A 19,994-nucleotide genomic window follows, 5' to 3' on the forward strand; every position below is an offset into this window, starting at 1 on the left:
TGCGATGAAACAGACGCAGGCACCTCGATTCGGCGAAATTACTGCCGCGATATTTCACTCCATGCCACATTTTTCCACCAGTTAGGCATTTCTTCTATGACTCCTCAATGGCGTACACGTAAGTACGAAGTAAAAAACGTCAAAATTGGTGCGTGTAAGTATTTATCCCCGTTTAAGTTTTTATTTTTATTTTTGTCATATCATACGCCTATCCCAAAGTGGGATAAATTGCAAACTAATGTTGCTATACTGTTGGGATCTGAAAATGTTGTATTCCTACAAGTTCCATACTCTTGGCATGGTAAACTGTCGATTCTCAGGTTCAAAATGGGAGAAAGAACGGAGGAGAGAGGCATACCGAGATTCGTGGAGGGCGGAAATGCTGCAGTGGGTATGATGTTTGGATCTCGGATTTAAATCGACGAAAGAATTTCGCTATTTCTCACTCGTCCGGGGGGCTGCAAGTTTAACGTTGGATATTCGGTGATTTATTTCTTAAGCTGTCAGAGCGAATTGAACAGATATCAACAACTTTTACCGCCGCAAGGCAAAGTCTGTAGAATCCTTCTTCCATCTTGCCATCATTCCGGTTTTGGTGAGAGCCCCGCAACCCTTGTACCTAACTCACAGGAAAATGCCTTGAATATAAGCGAAAGTAATCTTCAGCTTCGGTTGCCGAATGAGAATGTTTCACTTCTGAAATGGGGTAAGGGAGGAAGATTGTTCCTTTTTCTTGTCACGAAAAAGAAACATCTCTTTTAAGAAGTAGGTATTTTCCTCTCAGCTTTTGTAAACCAGATCCGCGAATCCTTATTTTTGGCTAAATAAGAAGAGAGAAAAAAACGTCTCTCATCGAGCGAAGCCGATAAGAATATCGAATATTCACTCAAGACTCAATTGTGACTTCAGCTGACGAAAGTATAAATTGTGCAACGACGATTCGCCAATTTTCTAACCGAAATCAGATACCTACTTATCGACAACAGGGTAGCGTGATAACGGAAAAATTGGCAAATAAACAAAAACCCCAAAACCCGGAATGCGACCGTTAGATTCCAATACGCGAAAACAATGTGAAAGAATTCGGCGCGGACGCCTATCGTCGTGGAATAAGCGGCAGGAGCAGAAGACGCGGGGTCTTGAAAAATGGGCGAGTCACGGGGTCGGTGCACCAATACAAGGAAAGGTAGAGGCGAGGCGAGGCTGGGGAAGCTGCAGGATTCCTTGAGCGAAACTCGGATCCTCGTGACGTAGGAGGATCCGAGGCGATGCAGCCGACGGGAGTAAGCCCATACTTTTACGAGTACGACGCACGACGTGCAGCGTAGCCGTATCAAGGTAGCCGCAGGGGTGAGTGCAGGTACAGAGCTTGTCGCGGGGCGTAAGGAAGCTTGCACCGAGCTGCCTCGGCTTACGGGGGTTGCAACAAGATGGCGTCAAAGGCTTCCCGCCCAGAGCGTGCGTCGGGGATCCAGCGCGGTTCGGTTCCCGCCATGAGCCGATGACGCAGCGACGAGAGCCGAACGGCGCCGAACGGCGCCGATCTTCCCCGAATCGGGAACGCGGGCAGCTGTGAGACGGACAAAGAATACTCCGCGAGCGTAGAGTACAGTCACTGCGCGGCGAGCACGCACAGCACCGGGGCAGTCCGCCAACCAAAGGTACAATCAACCGAACCGGTGACACCGAGTCACGCTTTGCCAAATACGAACTAATCGTTAACATACCTATATCGCGTATTGTTATACGTATATGTATATGCATATGCATATATACATGTAGTGTAGTACATGCGTATATATGTATGTATATACGTAATAAACAAATCGACGATTAAACGGAAAAGTAAATAAAGAGAAGATTGAAAGAAAAAAAAAAAAAAAAAAGAAAAACAAGCGTGACCGACGGCCGGGGAGTTATTTATTTTTCTATTTTTTTTTTTTGTTTGTTTCGTCAATTCTTTGTCACATATTATATATATGTGTTTCGAAAAAGGGTGATCGATCTACGGAACAGGACGAAAACGGAGAGAGGGGGAGCGAGAGAGAGAGAGAGAGAGAGAGTGAGAGAGAGTGAAAAAAAAAAAATCGAAGGATTATATGTATGCGTACATGGGTAAAGTTTCGACAAAACCGAAAATTAAGAACCATTAACAGACTACGGCGGTACCGGACGCCGCGCAACGTGCCAATGTGAAAACAGTGTGTTGTTTTTTTTTTGTTGTTGTTTTCGTTTTTGTTTTCTTTTTTTTTTATCCTTCTAATCTTCTCAACTTCCGTTTCGTTTCGTTCGTTTTTAGCGGTTATTGTTTCGCTTTGTTTTACTCCTGGATTATTTACTGCGCAAAGAGGGGGGGAAAAAAAGAAAAGCAAAGAAAATCAAAACTTGGAGGAGTTGTAGTTTCTTTCGTTCTGCAAATTGTGCCGATGTACTGTGTCTAATACATTTAAAACAGAATACAAAAAAAAAAAGTTACTGGTGAAATTATAAAAATATAACAACAATAATAATACTATGCGGCAGTTCGATTTAATCGTTACACAGTGGATCGAGGAAAATACTGTTCATTAAGGACACAGCGACAACAGCAACATCAGTTACAACAGTTACAACAAGAACAAGAGCAACAAGCATCGACGACGACAGTAATTATTGTGCACTCGAAACGTAGGATGTGAATACGAATCTATGTATTCGCGCGGTACATACTTTCCTCAACAGATGAGAAAACACAGCACAGTTCAACAGGTTTTTAAATAATAATATATCTATGTATATATTATTACGTATGTTTTAAATTGCTAAATAATTGGTGTGGATCGTAATATCATTGTTCTCGTATTGCCTGACGAGAACTTTCCGACTCTGTTATCGGGGTGCAACGAAAAAAACGTGCGATTCTCTTTTACACGCGTTGCTCCACCGGAGGATGAAATTTAAAAGACAGGGATTATCCCTCGATGATCTTGACCTCACAGTGCATTATCAGGCCGGAAGAAAGGCCGAAACGGGGTTTGAGTTAGGAGAGTGCGAATTAAAGTTTGCTCGGAATATGTCTCTGCGTGTTAAATATTCGGTGCTGTTAGTCGAAACTACGATGATAATTGATCGCCGTCTCGCGCGTATTACAGACTTTGTTGCGTATAAAAGTTAATCAGCGAAGAGTTCCGCGTAACGTTTGTTTTTCCATATATGTAGCCATATTTTCCTACGTAAAAGTTTCGATTTTATACATATGTATGTACACATATCGCGTACGTATAGAATTACAATGACAATATCGATAAGCTTGTTGTAACCGCGCTAGTAATCTAATCGCTAAATCTGTTTCTACTTAGCGACTAATAATTATCGGCGAGAACGAATCGCGACCCGGTTTTCTTCTGCTATTTATTTGCCCGGCTCTTTTTCGATCGCCGATATTACGCGTACCCTTTTGTCTTTTTGTTCTCGCTTATCTCCGCGATGCGACATCGACGTCATCGCGATCAAACTGACCAGCCCGAAACTCTCGATCAAGTCGGTCGTATCGTCGTTGCTTACAAGCCTTACAAGCCTTACAAAAACTCGTCATTTTTGTCGAATCGGCAAAAGTGCGACGGTGATAATGCCTTTCGGTCTATTCGCGGTTTCAAACTGCGTAATAAACCGCGTATTTACCATCGAATAATGATCCGTGAAATGCCGAAAGAGGGAAAACGTAGTTGCGGGATCTTCCCACATACGTAATACGTGTAAATATATTTCTCGTGTATTTTTCTCTCGATAGATTTCTCTAAGGGAATGCCCTGGTCGATTTCGACGTTTACGTGTATATTTCCAAATATTCCACGTATTTTATACGCAAAAACGGCTTAATAGCCGCATTCTATGAACAATTTTGAACAAAAACACTCTATCACATCTTCATTTGCGTCAGAAATGAAGAAATGACACGGATTCGACGAATTTACGATTACATTGCGATTTCGTAGAAACCGTGCCGTTTCTTTATTTCCGCGACAGGTTGAAACGTGTCTCAGTGTTTTTGTCCAGAATTGCGTAAAGAATGGGATTGTTAAGCCCTTTCTTGCGTTTGAAGTACGTGGACTTCGGTATTTGGAGATACACGAGTGAACTTTGAAGTCGACTAGAGCAACCTTTAACACTTTCAAAAACTTGTGCCAGCAGTGAAAAAAATTTAACACGAAGAGCAGCGTACGTTGAAATTTAAAATCGAGGAGTTCTTGGGCGACGGGAATGAATCGAAAATTTCTGATCGCTGTTTATCTCTGAACGTAACGGGCGTATCGAGAAGTTAATGAAAACTGGACGATCGTCGAACCGCGGTTAACGATGGGCGAAAAAGAAACGAGATGAAAGAGAAGGAAGAAAAGGAGGAAAAAGGCCGAATATTCGAGTTTAACGCGTGTCGATTGGCCGCACCGCCCGGGCTTAACCGTTGAAGGGTATTAATCTGTGCTTTGGCGAACCAATTTAAATATCAGCCGGTTTAGTCGACGCAATTTTGTATCATTTCCGATATCTTGATGGTGTGTGGCTCGGTTTGAGGATCCCTCTTCCTCCCCCTCATCCTCGAACACACGCGCACTCGGCGGGCACGCTTTTAATAACGCCAAACTGCGACGTGTTTTTTCTCCTCTCCTCTCCTCACTTTCGCTATCCTGCGTATAAACATGCCGGCAGCACGCTCGCATGCACGAGCATTCGACGTGCACGATACGCATGCATGTGTATAGGGCATTCCGCGCCAACTCTACCTGTCTCTCGGAACCTCGCGATCTTCGATTCATCCCCCGTTGCATGCCGGTGGTCGTGGATTTTTCCGTGTCAGATTACTATTCCCGATTTCTAGGATCGAGAGAGAAAAGTTCGCGAAATTCTTGCTCGTGATTGACTCGATTTTTCGAAAACGAAAACAAAAAAGACCGCTTTTTTACGAACGCCTGGATTTTTTTTTTTTTGACGCGCCGCACTGCACTGATTTACGTTCTATAAACGGGAGGAATTCTGGGAAGTTTCTTTTCATCACGAGACTTGTAAAACTTCTTCTCGAGTCCGTCTCTGCAGCTATAATTCGCGCGACGAAAGTTCGTTTGTACTCGTAAGGAAAAATTGTTCAAATTTTTGAACCAGCAACAAAACTGCGCGCGACATTTCTCTCTTCTACCCGCGATATTTAACGGACGTAAAATTGTACTCGCGCTGTGACATCTTTTTACGGCTTTCGACACGATTAATAACAGATTTCTTCTTGAGGCTGAAGCTGGCAGCCAGAATTAGCAGCCAAACGTTGTGATATTCATTCGAATAATGTAATGAAGTCAAAAATATCAATTTTGTGACGTATCTTCGACTCCCGATAGTTTTATAGAATTATAAGGATAAAACTGAACTGCATTTTTCTGTTTCCAAAACGTGTTCAAACTGTTTGAAGATAGAAAAATGCAGTTCAGTTTTATACGCATACTTTAAAAGTATCGGGGGTCGAAGATGCTTGAAAAAATTTTTATTCTCAAACTTAATCACCTTATTCGAATAAATATTAAAACGTTTGGCTACTCGTGCTGAATCACGAATACATTTGACAAGGAATCAGATATCGCCAAGATTCAGTCACAGTTTTATCGACCATCGTGCAGTTTGGTTAATATCTTGACGGAGAAAATTGCCTTCTCGATTTGCACAAACTTCATCGATCCAGACGTTCAACTTTGAAATTCTCTCGTATCTGTTTCTTTAGAGGATGCGTCCAACCTTCGATCCTCTCGCCCCTTTCTCTCTCTCTTTCTCTTCTTTCTCTCCACGCCTACGTACGCATTATACGTAAACAAGTTGTACGTACGAAGCGTGTGCAAGGATGCAAAAGCATGTGAAAAAAGCACGCACGCGACTCGTTCCTTCGGACATCAGCCTCGCCGTTTCGACTTAGTCCGAGTCGGAATCGCTCGCTGCTGCTGCTGCTGCTGCTGCTGCTGTTGTTACTGCTGGTGTGGATGAGACTACGAAAGAGCGAGAGAGAGAGAGAGAGAGAGGGAGAGAGAGTGTCGAGTGTGGGACCTTGAATCGGGCAGCCTTTGTCGAGGGACGCTGCCGCCGCCGTTTGCCGCTTGCTTCTTCTTCACGAGGTCGGCGAAAGTGTACCCGAACATTTTTTTGCTCCCGTCTTGCATATTTCCTCTCCCCGCCTTTCCCACCCCCTCACCGGCACTCTCTCCTCGTTTTTCGCCTTCGCAATTTTTTTATTTGGGGTATATATTTTTTTTCTAATTTTAAATTTCTTTTTGTTTTCACCGCTCGATTTTTCATTTCCTCTCTTGCTCTTCCTGTTCGTTCTTTTTACACTCTTATTCTTCTCATACGTCGCTGGCTGCTGCACCGGCTCTCGATCCTCGACTTCCTTCGCCTCGTTCACTTTTCTTTCTTCTTTTCGTTAAATCCCTTTTTTATTTTATTTCTTTTTTCTTTTTTATACACCACTCCGCCACGTTTCTTCGCTTTTGCCTCGCCATGCCTACTCCCGCCATTTTCCTCTCTCGCGTTGCAGTGGAATTAGATCCGCGACATCGAAAAGAATCTCTTCTGCAGCGTTATTGCAGATTTATTTTCGTTCCGTGTTTTTGTGGTATTTTGTAGGTGTTCAGGAGATTATTTGATGCAGCTAAATTGTGAAAAAATTTAATCTGGTTACTATAAATATACACAACTTATAACATGCATATTAACATTCGAGTTTGCCGTCGGTTAAATTCACCTGAATTTCATCGCAATTTTATCATTCTTTCTCTTTATCAACGCTCTCTCATTCCTCATGCTTCCTCCACTCTTCCTCTTTCGTACAACGTACATAACTCAATTAATTCTCGGCACCTAGTTTCAAGCTGTAAAATTATCGTTGCGATTGTAGCCGCGTATCTTGTTATAATTTCAACAAAACCGACCAATTCTTTGTTCCGTGATTCCTGAAAAGATATCCCAAGTCAAAAATGAAATTGAGAATGAAATTTCGTTCACTTTGTATTCTTACTTTCATATTCTTCATCACAGTTGAAACCGATCGTGTTCGTCGCGTCAGATTGTAAATTAACGAATAATATTGGAGACAATTGATACTTATCCGTAATGTATATCACACACACGAAACTCTTGCTTACGAATAACCACGTCCGGAATGTTTATAAAATGTGAAATTTTCCAAGCCTCTCAAGCGGTAAATCTGAAGAAACATTTATCTCGTCCAGCCTTGTTTGCCGTGCATGGAAAATAAGAATAAAAATTTGAGTCCCGTATTCGGCGGACGGGATTTCGGGTGTAGGGTGAAAATTTGAAAATACAGTACCTGCGGTAGTATATAATCCTGTGTACAAAGCCGTAATAAACGTAAATTAATAAAAGCCGGAGCGCCCCTGCAACGCGCAGGTGACAATTACACCCTACTGCACGGTGAAATTTTTCCGCGTTGTTAAAAACGAGGAACTAACGAAGAAATAAGGAACCTTTTTCCCCGCAGACTAAACCACCGGCCTCTACGCCAATGCCGTGGCGGCTACGTTAGCGCGAAGGGCACAATGCGTTACGCAGTATTGAATTTTTGTACGACGAGACCCGCTGGCTATAGTTGGTGCAGCGAAAGTGCACTGCAAACATCTGCGCCGGGCTCAAGTTTGTCTGACCGTCTACCGAGCGCCCAGAAAGAGAGCGAAACGGAGAGAGAGAGAGAGAGAGAGAGAGGGAGAGGGAGAGAGAAGGAGGGAGGCTGGGGAAACCCTGCGCTACGTTTCGAGTACCTTGAACCGTATTACGCTACGTAGTATTCTTGTGCCTATTTATACGTGACGTAGAACAAGCGTGCAGAGGGAGACGTTATCACTTGGGGAGTGAATTTGCGGGTTGAAAAATTTTGGAAACCGCTTCGATAATTGCCGATTGATCGCAGAAAACCGAGAAATTTGGTGTATCGAAACAGGCGTTGCCCAAAAAGCGTGGAAATTGAAAATGTATTCTTTCTTATAATTATTATTTTTTTTTTATTCTCTTACCAATGTATGACGTACGTAGAACAAATCAATTTCTTGTAAGGTGTTGGGATTCTTTTCTTTCTTTTTTTTTTTTTATTTCATTTCAAGTCCTGTCCGAAAAATTTTTGGGCTATTAATTATAACTTGTACGAAGTTGCGGAAATTAGTCTCCGAAACCTTTGTTCGCTACGGATGATAATGTAAAAAAAAGAAGGCATAAATCCTACTTTTCAAAGTCGCGAAAATAATTTTTATCATTCTATCTTTTTCCCTTCGTGATTTCAAATTACTCCTCCCTCCCTACCTCCGCGTTTATGTGTTTGGCGTTTTTTTTTACCCGGGCAGCACCCATACACGCATTTTATACCTTATATAATAATGCGAAGTGAAAAACAGTCTTTAAGCCGTGATTCATTGGTCGTTTGTTCTTCCTCCTTCTTTCCTTCGCATTCAACCTCGTGAACCCCGAGTACAAATCATTTTAATCCGTACCAAAAGAAAAGAGCGAAATGAAAAAAAAAAAAAAAAACAAAAAAGGAAATTATAGGCAAACGCTATTAAATCTCTTAAATTAACACACGCGCAGAAATCAACGCGTTTCCGATTCATTTCAAATTTTTCAATTTCAAATTCGTGAATTGTTTTTTACCTCGCGTTGCAGTTATAGACTTTGGAAAAGAAACATTTTCCCTCGATAGGTACATTTAAGGGTTTTTACATTCATGAATCCGTACATGTTATATTATGCAGAATTCAATTTCGACGCGTCAGTCTCGCTTGTAACACGCCGCCGGACACTTTCTTCAACGGTCTCGAATCACTTCGTTATTTTTCCGTTTCCAGCAGCCAATCTCCTGATCAATACTAAAGAGTACGTCCATAAATATTCATGTCTGCGTTGCGTGCGAGGCGAATCAAAACAAATAGAAATTGTAAAATGGTTTGTTATATCTATCTGCGGGCTTTCGATGCTGCCGAAAGCGCATTTTTTGAAACATTGGTAAATTGCACGAAAGTGCGTCGAACTGTCGAACTGAAAATTGTTTGTAAATTCTCTAAACCTTTTTCTGTCCATTTCAAATTAGGGGATCAAGTCTGCGTGGGGATTTGCCCCAGAGCTTATTTTCGTGCCCCGATCACCACACCGTGAAAAACTTTGAAATTCAGGATTTCTCTTCATCCGTCAGACTTTATGATTTTACCCTAGATTCAAAGGCGTAAAGGCGTGCCTGGAAGTAACTTAACCGATGTCAGACTCATCCCTCAACCCTTCCTGACACGTGTATCTATGCGTCAGAAATATTCGGAAATCGTCAACTGCAGCACTGTAATTCAGGGGAGAATTAATCAGTCTCCGTTTTCAATAAATTTTTCCAATCAATTTTTAGAATGTGATTTTCCCTTCATTGCCTGCATATTTTCCCAAATACTTATCGTAAATAATAATTAAACAAACTTCGGTTTTACATTTAACTCACTTTCATTTATAAATTTAAATGCGAAACTGAAGTTTGTTTAGTTGTCATTTACAATAAATGTTTGAGAAAACGGGTAATTTTTCTTAAAATCTGAAGTATCGTTATGGTTTCTACAAAAGTATCTGAGAAAACTAATTTTCACTTTATTAGTGACGTGGAAGAAATCAAAACATGACATCTATTATAGAACACATACTAAAAATTCGCGATAACCGATGTTACGTACAATATGTATTTCTGTCGATATTGTTATTCCATATGTTTACCAGTACAAAATTCGCTGACCGTGTACTGCGAAAGATAGTTATTAATTGTATTTTTCGGGCCTACAAGCTCAAGTCCGAAATTCCTCACTACAGACTAAGGTCGCCAGCGGCTTGTCGCTTCTACGCATCCCGTATATCTGCATGTGTGAGTTTTGCTGCGTTACGCGTAGATCCGCGACCTTTAAAGACTAAAGTTCGCGGGGTATTCATTCAGTCCTGAGGATTTATGGTTACTAGGAAAGTTCAATTGCCTTGCGACTCGCGTTTTGCTCCTCTTACTCGCCGAGTCTCTCTTACTCTATCCCTCGTTATATATCCAGAGGTATATTATGTGCGCCCGCACACCAGTGACACAACGCGATCGTCATCACCGCGGGGGGTCGAAAGCTCCGCAGTAACTCCCAAGTGTTGTATAATAAACTTGCCGAGAAATCGCTTGAGATTTTGGATTTCAGGTTTACTCATCGTTTCGAAATCAAGTCAGCATCTCGTGCAAATCCTGCATTGCCGTGATCGTTAAGCTATCGGGTAAAAACTGCGAATTCAGGCAAAAGTTTCAGGGATGATTTTCAACCAGTTATGGAATTTTAGAACGGTGTAACGGAAAGAAATAGAAAAGAACTTTCACCACGTAAAGTAATTTTAAGAACAATCTTTTGTCCACGCGATCCGTTTTCCATGATCATTAGACGAATCGCAAACGCGTTTTTGAAAACCGATTGATTCGAAGCTTTGTTTATTGGATACTCGAATTGGCACTATTAGTTCGAATTTTAGTCAGGGAAAGTTTGTAATCTGGTTCGGGAAAAGTCCAGGGAATTTTTTTCGACACCATGTTCGCGTATATTTTCTCACATCTTGGAATCCATTTTTACGTCTACCGTTAAACGGTAAAACGGGACACTTGGTGTTCGAAACTGTATCGAACAGTTTTGAAAAATCGTAAACCGAATCAAGTTGGTATAATTGTTCGATCGTTCGGAAATTCTTCAGGTACGAACTATTTTCACTTCTTTCACGAATAGACAAACTTTACACGCCGTGCCGAACGTTTCTCTCAATGTTTTACTACGTATGTACCTGCAACTTCAGTCTCATCATTTTTCGTACCAATTATATATATAATTAACGAACCGATGACCTGTGAAATCGGGAGGTGGTGCAGTACGCGTAATAAATCTAGAGTAGGTACATTCCGGCGCCTCTAGGAATGCGTTACACGTGTGCAAGTAAGTTGAGATACCGCTTCCGTACGAATTACGCAGGTAAACAACAAGCGGTGCAAGCTGCGGGGCGATCTAGCGAAAGCACGAGGTCGCGAAAGTTATTACACGGGGCTCTGGGTACAAACCGTTACACGCGCACCTTCCTTACATCGTAATATGCGTATGGCTATGCATCTACACGTCTACATACCCCATGCCCACGTGATATTCGCACGGGTGTTGCACCCACACCTCGGGGACTCCGTCTAATGTATTTGCACCTCGCGCATTTCCTTTTTCGCCTCATGTATACGTATAGGTATGCACGTATTTACGAGTATATATGTATATATATACACATACGTACCCCCAATTTTCGAGGGGGCATCCATGTATTATCCCCGTGTAACTACGTAGGTGTAGACACGGTATCGGTATAGGTACACTATAACTTGGTATATAGGTGTATGAAGTTCCCCATGTACATGGATGTGAATTTATGTGTGTATGCGTGTATATATATTATTATATGTGTATATATATATATGCGAACGGCGAGGAGAAAGGCGAACATGGTAAGCACATAGAACCGAGCTTGCACATAACACATTGAAAGTGAGAGTGAGAGGGAGAGTTAGAGGAAGCCCAACACCGGTCGATATTTCACCGTGGCTGGGCGACGCGACGCTCTCTCTTGTGTGCTGCACAGGATGATGATATTGTAGGGAAAAGTACGACACGAATAACGCTTGAACAATTCGTATTTGTAGGGCAAGGATACGAAATTCCGATATCGTTTTAGTCAAACTGTTACGGAATATAACGTCAAAGATTTTTTTTTTTGTCTTCATTTCTCTCTTACTCGTCATTTTTTACTCCATCTTTTGTAGAGCAGTTTTGTTTACCGCAAGTTTTTCAGGTGAAATATTTATGCCAATTGTTTTACGGTAACAATTTATTGTGCCGAATCAGTATGGGTATAACGTACTCGTATATGAAACTAACCGGACGTTGACAGAAAAAAATTTTTAAAATCGTAAACTTTGCAGCAGTTTCATATCGGAGAAAAACACGTGGGATCATTGAGGACATGTGTTACTGAAATTTCGTCCTTGCCAAGGAAATTCGAAAAACTTGACGATAGCTTGAAAATCAGATACGAAAAATCCACTTTTAAGTTGTTGTTTTTTTTTTTTTTTTTTTACATCCGAAACGGCGAAAGTGAATACATGGAAAAAAATATTTGAAAAAAAAAAAATAATGAATTAACACCGGTAGGTATTCCGAGGAGGTTATGAACTGTGAAATTTTTCAGAAATTCGGGAAGTTTGCTCGAAAGTTATGAATTTCAAAATACTGTATACTAATGACCCTGACGGAAACTTGACAACCTTTTTCATCTACGTCACAACGAGTTTCAAATTTCATTGACTTGCAAATGAGGTTCCTTAAGCGACATAAAATTTCAAGAGTAACCTCTTAATACTGAAATTAGTGAACAGATTTTTTTTCCCTCTTTTTCCTTTTCTTTTCGATCTGGCCGTCGCTTTTGTGCATGGGAAGCGAAACTCTTCATCAGAGTTTTGAACCCCCGTCGTACTCGTCGTCGGACCGATTTTTCACCAAAGACTACAGCTCGCGAAATTTTCGAGATAACGTTTGTTTTTTCATTTATTTTCTGAATGCTATGCAACAAACAAAAACGCTGTTTCGTTTGCCCATATCTACGGAATAGTCGAGGAATTACTGTTCAGTATACTTGGAGCCATTCTAATACGAAATTTCGCGAAATATGGTGTTGACCGTACGATCTTTTAACTCTTCAATAATTATATCAATCGACTGTTTATAATTATAATATTAGAGAATTTTTATTACTTTTTTAACTTGCCACGTTTTCTCGATTATCGGTAATTATCTACGAATACGGGACGACGAAATTAATCTCGGTGTAAATTTGTGTGCCCAAGATACGAACGTTACATCCAGTAGTTATATCTACGACCTTTTGTCATCTAATTATTAAAATTTTCAAAAGTACCGATGTAGCTGGATGTTGCAAAAACATGACTTTGCTCCTGAGAATTTTCAATACGAAAACTGCAGTATTTCGGTAAAACAGTTGTCCGTGTTCTCTTCGCCGTTCCATCATCACCTGATACGTACCAAGAACAAGCTTGAATGGTCGAGCGATGGTTGCTTCGCGAGAACCGAACGGCGCATCTCCGCGAGCTCCGTGATTCGTTGTCCCTTAAGGCTCGCTCGCTGCAAGAATCCTACATCATGAATGAAGCGCTACACGCTACACTCGACGCTCGCGTACACACCTCGTGGCCGCAAGCATTACGCTCCGATGCACGTACGCGTATCCAAATATACGTATATGTGCATATACGTGTACACAACGGATGCACACGCGATGTGGCAAAGCGTGTAAAAGCGTCTCTCTCTCTCTCTCTCGCGCTCTCTCTCGCGCTCTCTCGCTCTCTCTTCGCATGTATCGTGACACGGCGCTACGTACAACCGAAGAAGAGGAGAGCGGCCGGCGATACCGTCGACGATGGTGCAGGACCTACGTCACGTGATGGGAGCAGAGCCGAGTCCCTCGCGGGCGTCGCGACGCCTCCTCCGTCAGTAGACAGCCGAACAATTTGGCTTCCTGAGCGAGGCCTGCGGCCGATAGCCAACCACCCTCCCCTTTGACGGGTCTAACCTAACGCGTGACGCCTGCCGGATTTGTACCGTGAATATCGAACCTCGATCCGAGAGCTTTGGGCCTTGAAAATTGAGTTGTATTATACGATTAGTTGGGGTGGTGCTTCTCGTTATCTTACGCCTCTCACGCCTCGATTCGAAATTCCGAGTCAGTTACCGAATTTCACAAATTTGAAAGATGCTCCATCGCGGATCATAGACATGATTTGCGATTCATTGAACAGAGGTCAGCGAATCAGAGATATTTTTAAAACTCGGAAAGGGTTTCTGTTAATCGAGGCTAAAGTTAATAGCGTTGTTGTAACGTTTTTTAACGTTTCGGATAAATCGTTATTTCTCAATTCCAGGAATGTATCTAATTCGGTAAATAAAACAAGGGCAACGCTCGACTACTTCAAAGTCACTGCAAATTAGCAAAATAGTGATTTCTCCGCCGAATGTTTCGTTACCTTAACGTTACTAACTTCGCCCTCGTTATTTCAGCCCCCTTTAGTTTATTTTATACATTTCTGCTACGATCAGACGGACATGAAACGAGTATAAAAGAAACGAGGAAAGGAGACAACATTTTTATTTGCTATGTATGTCTGTACATATGATACGGAAATGATGAAAGATCGATGTTAAGCTTTTACATGATTTTTTAATAACGAAAGTTTTGTATTTTCTTTTGTTTCAGATCGTACAAATCTACCGCCTTCTAAAACAAGCCACATTAACCTCAAGTGATTTCTATTTTCTTACGAAACGCGAAAGAATGAATTAGTGTGTGTATACATGTTGTAATCTTGTATTTCAAGAGCTTAGGGTTCAGAGAAGATTTCAAGAAGAAAGTAAACGAGACGAAAATAAAATTAATACGTTAATAATAATAGTAATAATAATAATATTATCAATAATAATAATAATATTATCAATAATAATAATAATAATATTAATAATATTAATAGTAGTAATAATAATAATAACAACAACAATAACAATAATAATATCCATAACAACAATAACAGAAACAACAACAACAACAACAAAACAATAATACAAACAAACAAGAGCTATAGCAACGTATCTATCTATGTATCTATCTATATCTATACATCTATCTATCTATCCAGTGTACAAAGTATATCTTGAAAAAGTCCGCCAGTGCCAAATCGAAAATTTTAACAAGAAGAAAAAGTGAACGATAACAATTAAACCATAAACCAAAGAAGCTACCATTTTTTCTGTCTACTAATCATTGAGATAATATTAATCATTATATTAACAATAATATTAATGAACATAATATTAACGTTAAATTAAAAAAGACATACAAAAAAAAAATAAAAAAATACTCTAAATGAAAACAAAGTCCTCTTCATACTCAGTTAATAACAAGATAAAGGAGAGAAAAGAAAACCCACAACCGACAAAGTTTAAACTCTAAAAGTAGAAAAATTGATGTACTCAAAACGTAAGTAAAGTACTTACCATTATAAAAAAAAACGAGTAAACTAAAAATTTATATATAAAAAAGAAAAAGAAAACAAAAAACAATAATAATATTCATAACAATATTATTAATATCGCTAAGTATAATAATAATAATAATAGTAATAATAGTAATAACAACAATAATAATAATATTAATAGTTGTAACGATAATATTGATAAAGGTAACGATAATAATATTCGAAGCGAAGGTATAAAAAAAGAAAAACAAAAGGATTATTCAGACGAACCGATCTACTTCAGAGCGTAGCCTAAACCTGACGAGTACAAAGGAAAATAAAAAAAAGTGAAGAAAAATTTACCCTAAATACTTCCACTCCACAAATTGACTAAACAAAGCTGTAGAAAAGAGATAAAGATTAAGATAGAAACAAAAAGATAAAGATTAAACATTTTGGAACAATCGCTGAATGCCTGTATAATAAATATCCGCACCTGCACACCGCACGAGCCCACAAATATATACATATATACATATATATATATATACATATATATATATATCTATAGACACACACACACACACACACACACACACGTAAATTCATATATAAATTATAAAGCGAACGATCAGAGGCTGCGCGCGACTATATCCAAGAATCTGAGTAGAGCGTCTGCGGAAAGTAAAGTAAGATAAGGGGAAAGAGGAAATTGCCAGATGTCGTTGCTGCGGAGGTCCGAATTTGACTCGCAACGATTCGTACCTTGGATGCGGTAAGGAGGGCGACGGGGGCGAAAGAGAGTTCGACAGAGGAGGTATCGGGAGCGAACAGGACGCAGCCTTGCCGCCTCCTCGACGAAAGGTGAACTCGCAGGGGGAGGAGAGGACGGCCGTAAGGATGTGGCGGAGAAGATGAGCGCCGACGTGACCAAGGAGGTCGCCTCCGAGAGGGTGAGCCCTCCGGCAGCCGCGACCTCGCCGAATTCCGGTCCCGGCGAGACGGCCTCCCGCCACCTTCCGCCCTTCAGCAGCTTCGCCGACGGCGCCATGGACAGCTCGACGACCCTGACGACCCTCCACCCCCAGGACGTGGGCCTCGGCCTGACCTCATCTTGGGACTACTACGAGGGCCTCACCGGTCGGCTGATCGACTCCCGGGGCGAGGTCGTCCTCGCCAGCCAGTACCGACCGTGGGAGTCGAAGAACGCGGCGGGGGGCGAGGGCCTCCCGAGTTTCGCGAGTCAGTTCACCGCCCCCAGCGAAGCCGAGCCCCAGCTCACCGCCCTGACACCCCTCTCCCCGGCCTCGGTGTCCCACTCGCCCCCCGTCACGGCCGTCGGTCTTCCCAGCTTCCACACCCTCGGCAGTCCCCTGCCCACCCCCCACCCCCACCGCGGGCCCGTCGGCTACCCCCTCGTCCCGGCCCCCGTTCAGGCCCGCGAGGTTCCGGCGCTCCAGCAGCAGCTACTTGACGAGAGGCACATCCAGCTGCTCGGCTCGAACCCGGTGCAGGCGTTTCCGCCGCCACCCGGGCACCCCCATCACGCCGTTTTGACCGTCGTTAAGCCGGAGTATCCGCAGCTACATCACACCAACTTTCAGAACCCGATGTCGACGGTCCTCGACACGCCGACCTCGCGCGTCAACATCGACGGCAGGAAGAAGGAGAGGAGAAAAATTCGAGCCGGTTCCATGGAGTCCGAGGACGGGGCCAACGTCGAGAGCTCCGGGCAGGTGGCTGCTGTTTCCTCCACCGCCAATCGAGGACAGCATCACATCGGCGGCGGGATCGGGGACGGGGACAGCGAGGGCGGACTCGGCGATAAACCCGCTAAGAAGAAGCGGAAACGATGCGGCGAGTGCATCGGGTGCCAGAGGAAGGACAATTGCGGGGACTGCGCCCCCTGTCGCAACGACAAGAGCCATCAGATATGCAAGATGAGACGATGCGAGAAACTCACCGAGAAAAAGGTGAGTCGAAATTGACAAAATTCATTTTTAACCCCGATTCAGCATTCCGCGTACCTCTTATAACGATTTCTCCACGCGAAGGATAAATTTCTTTTCCCACATCGCGATGACGCACGGCAAAGTTACACTCGCGACTTACTCAGTCGTGACATCGGATACATTTGGCAAAGTTGCCGTAATAAACTTTGGCAAATGGATTTGTCTTTATTCTTTACGAATCGTTCTTATCTTATCCCCGTATCATATCGTATACTTAGTTTTAAGTCAGATGAAAAAATCGTACACCAAAAATCGAATCAACGTGCAGTACGTATTTTTCCAACACCTGTCATCGTTGTCTCAAACACCACAACGTCTTGGATTTCTAGACTAATCGGATGCGTCATTTCGATTCCGAGTATTGCGCAAACGAAATTTTCTACGTCGTATGTACGTATAACCTTATCGACCTTACTCCGGTTACACGTTTGGTTCGACACGTGGAGCAGCACGTGGCCAAACAGCAAGAATAACCTGCTGATCGGTTTAGTTTTTTATTTTTGCTCATACCGATTACAATAATACGTATAAACAGGCAGGTAGCTTACACTGATAACCCGAGAGGAAACAACGGATCCTGTCCCAGGCTGGGAGGGGGAGGAAGGAGGGCGTTCATTTATACGCATACCGTGATTCAAACAGCCCCTAAGGACAAAGAGGGCTTGCAAGTAATCATTACACAAGCGAGTGCTTTTCATTGCGGATACAATATTGACGTACGCGCGAAAGAGTTGGTAATTCTGTACACAAGAAAGAAAGGTGAATTACGTCGGTGTTGATCGTCGGTTGTCCGCTCAGAAAACGCAATTGTTATATTTAGCGATCAGATTGCAAATGATTTCATGTCGAGTATGAGAGAATGATGATTTGAGATGCTTTCGGGCAACTGGGTGCGAGTTTCATCGAATCGATTCTGATGTTCAAAATTGGTTTAGAATAAATCGGGGACCCATAGTCTGAATGAAGAGTTGGGGAAAGAGAAGAAATACCGCAGTTCTGATGCGTCTATGATACGATGAATATCGATGTGTGGTATAAATGATTCTGAAACAATTCCAAAGAACGCAAACCGAGCTAAAAACAATTTGAGAAAAGGTTGTATAACGATTCAATACGTTGAAAAGACTTAAACTCCGGTGTTTTCTCGTACTAACTCTAATTTTTTTCGCTCATTTTTCCCGCGAATCAGATCCTCACAAATAGTCTGAAAAAGATTTAAGATATCCGTTCCGCGCGCGAGAAATGCCGAATTGAAGGAAGTAGACTGGCGAGAATCGCTTTCCCCGGATGGGTACAAAAGAGGCGCGTATAGTTAACCCTTGGAGCCCCAGTTTCTCAGTCGTTAGGATCAGGCCCCGTGTCGTGTGAACGCACACGGTAAATGTCGAGCGGATCGAATATTCACCGTCCTCTGGAAGGAACGAGCGAGAAAGAGCGGGAGAAGCGAATCTGGAACTTGAATAGGCGCGAAGCTTTCCCGAAATGGGATGATGATGCGCAATAACTGGTGTATATATATGTATAAATATATGTACGCATACCTGCGTTTTCACGTTATTGGGTGATTCAGATTTGGGACGATATTTTTATGCTTGATGATGTATGATGCTTCTCGTTCTTCGTACCTGCGGGCTTGTGGTTAACCCTTTGAGGGGCAGTGTTTGGTCTCAGTTTTTTTTTCATATTTCTAATATATTTTTGCACTTTTTACATGCGCATAAACACTCTTTAGACTGTAGGGCGTTCGAGTCATTAAAATTTCATGTAAAATTGAAATAATTTATTTATTCGCATATTTGTTATAAACGTTTAACGTGAAAAGAACTAGTTATTTTTTTTTTTTTTTCAAATCGGTCTTTTTGTAACGTAGACAGCTGAGGTTCTGTAATTTTGTTTACGTATTCCCTATACACGGTTTTATAATATATATTTTGTTCAGAATTTTCCGTTCGATAGTTTTTTTTTTTTTAAAGTTGGATATTTCGAAAAATTAATTATGACTTCAGAATCGTTATCAGCGATCCTGAAAACCTATATATCACCTATGATTTTTTGAATTTGTTCAACAGAAAAATGTGCCCCTCATAAGATTAAAAAAAGTTTTCAAGTCAAATGAACGTGATTCGAAAAGGTTCGAAAAGTTTTGTGATAGCTTATTTTTAAGATTCCTGATTCCTCCACGTTTAACGTCCATATCAAAATTGATTGTGTTGAATTTGTTCTTTTCGCTATTGTTGAGCGGTTTGTAGGCGGTGAGGATGAAAATTTGGGAAATTCCAAACTGTTATTTAACATGAAACATTGTCTTCGTTTCGGACAAATTTTTTATACCTACCAAGTTTCATGTAGATATCATCAGATTTCTTCAAGATTCAAGATCTCGTATAGCTATTCTAAAACGATAATTGTTTCGAAAACTTCGCGGTACGATCGAACATGTGCTGTTTTGAAATTTTGGGATTGCTTTACGCCTTACGCCGATTGTAAAAAAAATTTACATTATACCCATAGGTACGGATATCATCAAGTTGAGCATATTATACACGATGTAGCGTCTACCCAACAGTCCAGAAATATTTTATACAGCTATGACAAATAATTATCCAACTAATTGCAAAGTTATCACAAAGCTAACTGTATTACATAAAGCTAATAAATTCAGTATAGTTTCACGGTAAGAACAAGTAGACACGGTATATACGAATTGTAAAATATTTTACGTTCCGAAGTGTTTTTTTTTTTGCGAGCGTCTGTGAATTACAAGAAGAAAAGAAAGGAAAAAAGCTCGAGGTGATGCATTTTTTCGACGGGAATCGACGCGAGGAATTTTTTCTTCCCGTTCTCACCCGAATCGATCCGATTTTTAT

General features: G+C 41.6%; 1 protein-coding gene and 1 long non-coding RNA gene across 6 annotated transcripts in view; both read left to right on the forward strand.

The window, feature by feature from the left end:
- Nucleotides 1-1,622: 1,622 nt before the first annotated feature.
- LOC124297964 (uncharacterized) lies at nucleotides 1,623-14,535 on the forward strand. The gene is made up of 3 exons (XR_006906695.1): nucleotides 1,623-1,661; nucleotides 2,300-2,748; nucleotides 14,362-14,535. It is a non-coding gene; the product is annotated as an uncharacterized LOC124297964 (long non-coding RNA).
- Nucleotides 14,536-15,299: 764 nt separating this feature from the next.
- The window catches only part of LOC124296972 (DNA N6-methyl adenine demethylase-like), a 93,838-nt gene continuing 89,143 nt past the window's right edge, over nucleotides 15,300-19,994 (forward strand). For all 5 annotated transcript variants that reach the window (XR_006906492.1, XM_046747480.1, XM_046747492.1 and 2 more), the window contains exon 1: nucleotides 15,300-17,088. Coding sequence is in view for 4 of the 5 variants with exons in the window: in XM_046747480.1 (XP_046603436.1) it covers nucleotides 16,030-17,088 (1,059 nt within the window). In the remaining variant the exon portion in view is untranslated. The remainder of the gene's footprint in view (nucleotides 17,089-19,994) is intronic.

The sequence above is a fragment of the Neodiprion virginianus genome, chromosome 1, assembly GCF_021901495.1.
Source record: "Neodiprion virginianus isolate iyNeoVirg1 chromosome 1, iyNeoVirg1.1, whole genome shotgun sequence".
NCBI classification, from domain to species: domain Eukaryota; kingdom Metazoa; phylum Arthropoda; class Insecta; order Hymenoptera; family Diprionidae; genus Neodiprion; species Neodiprion virginianus.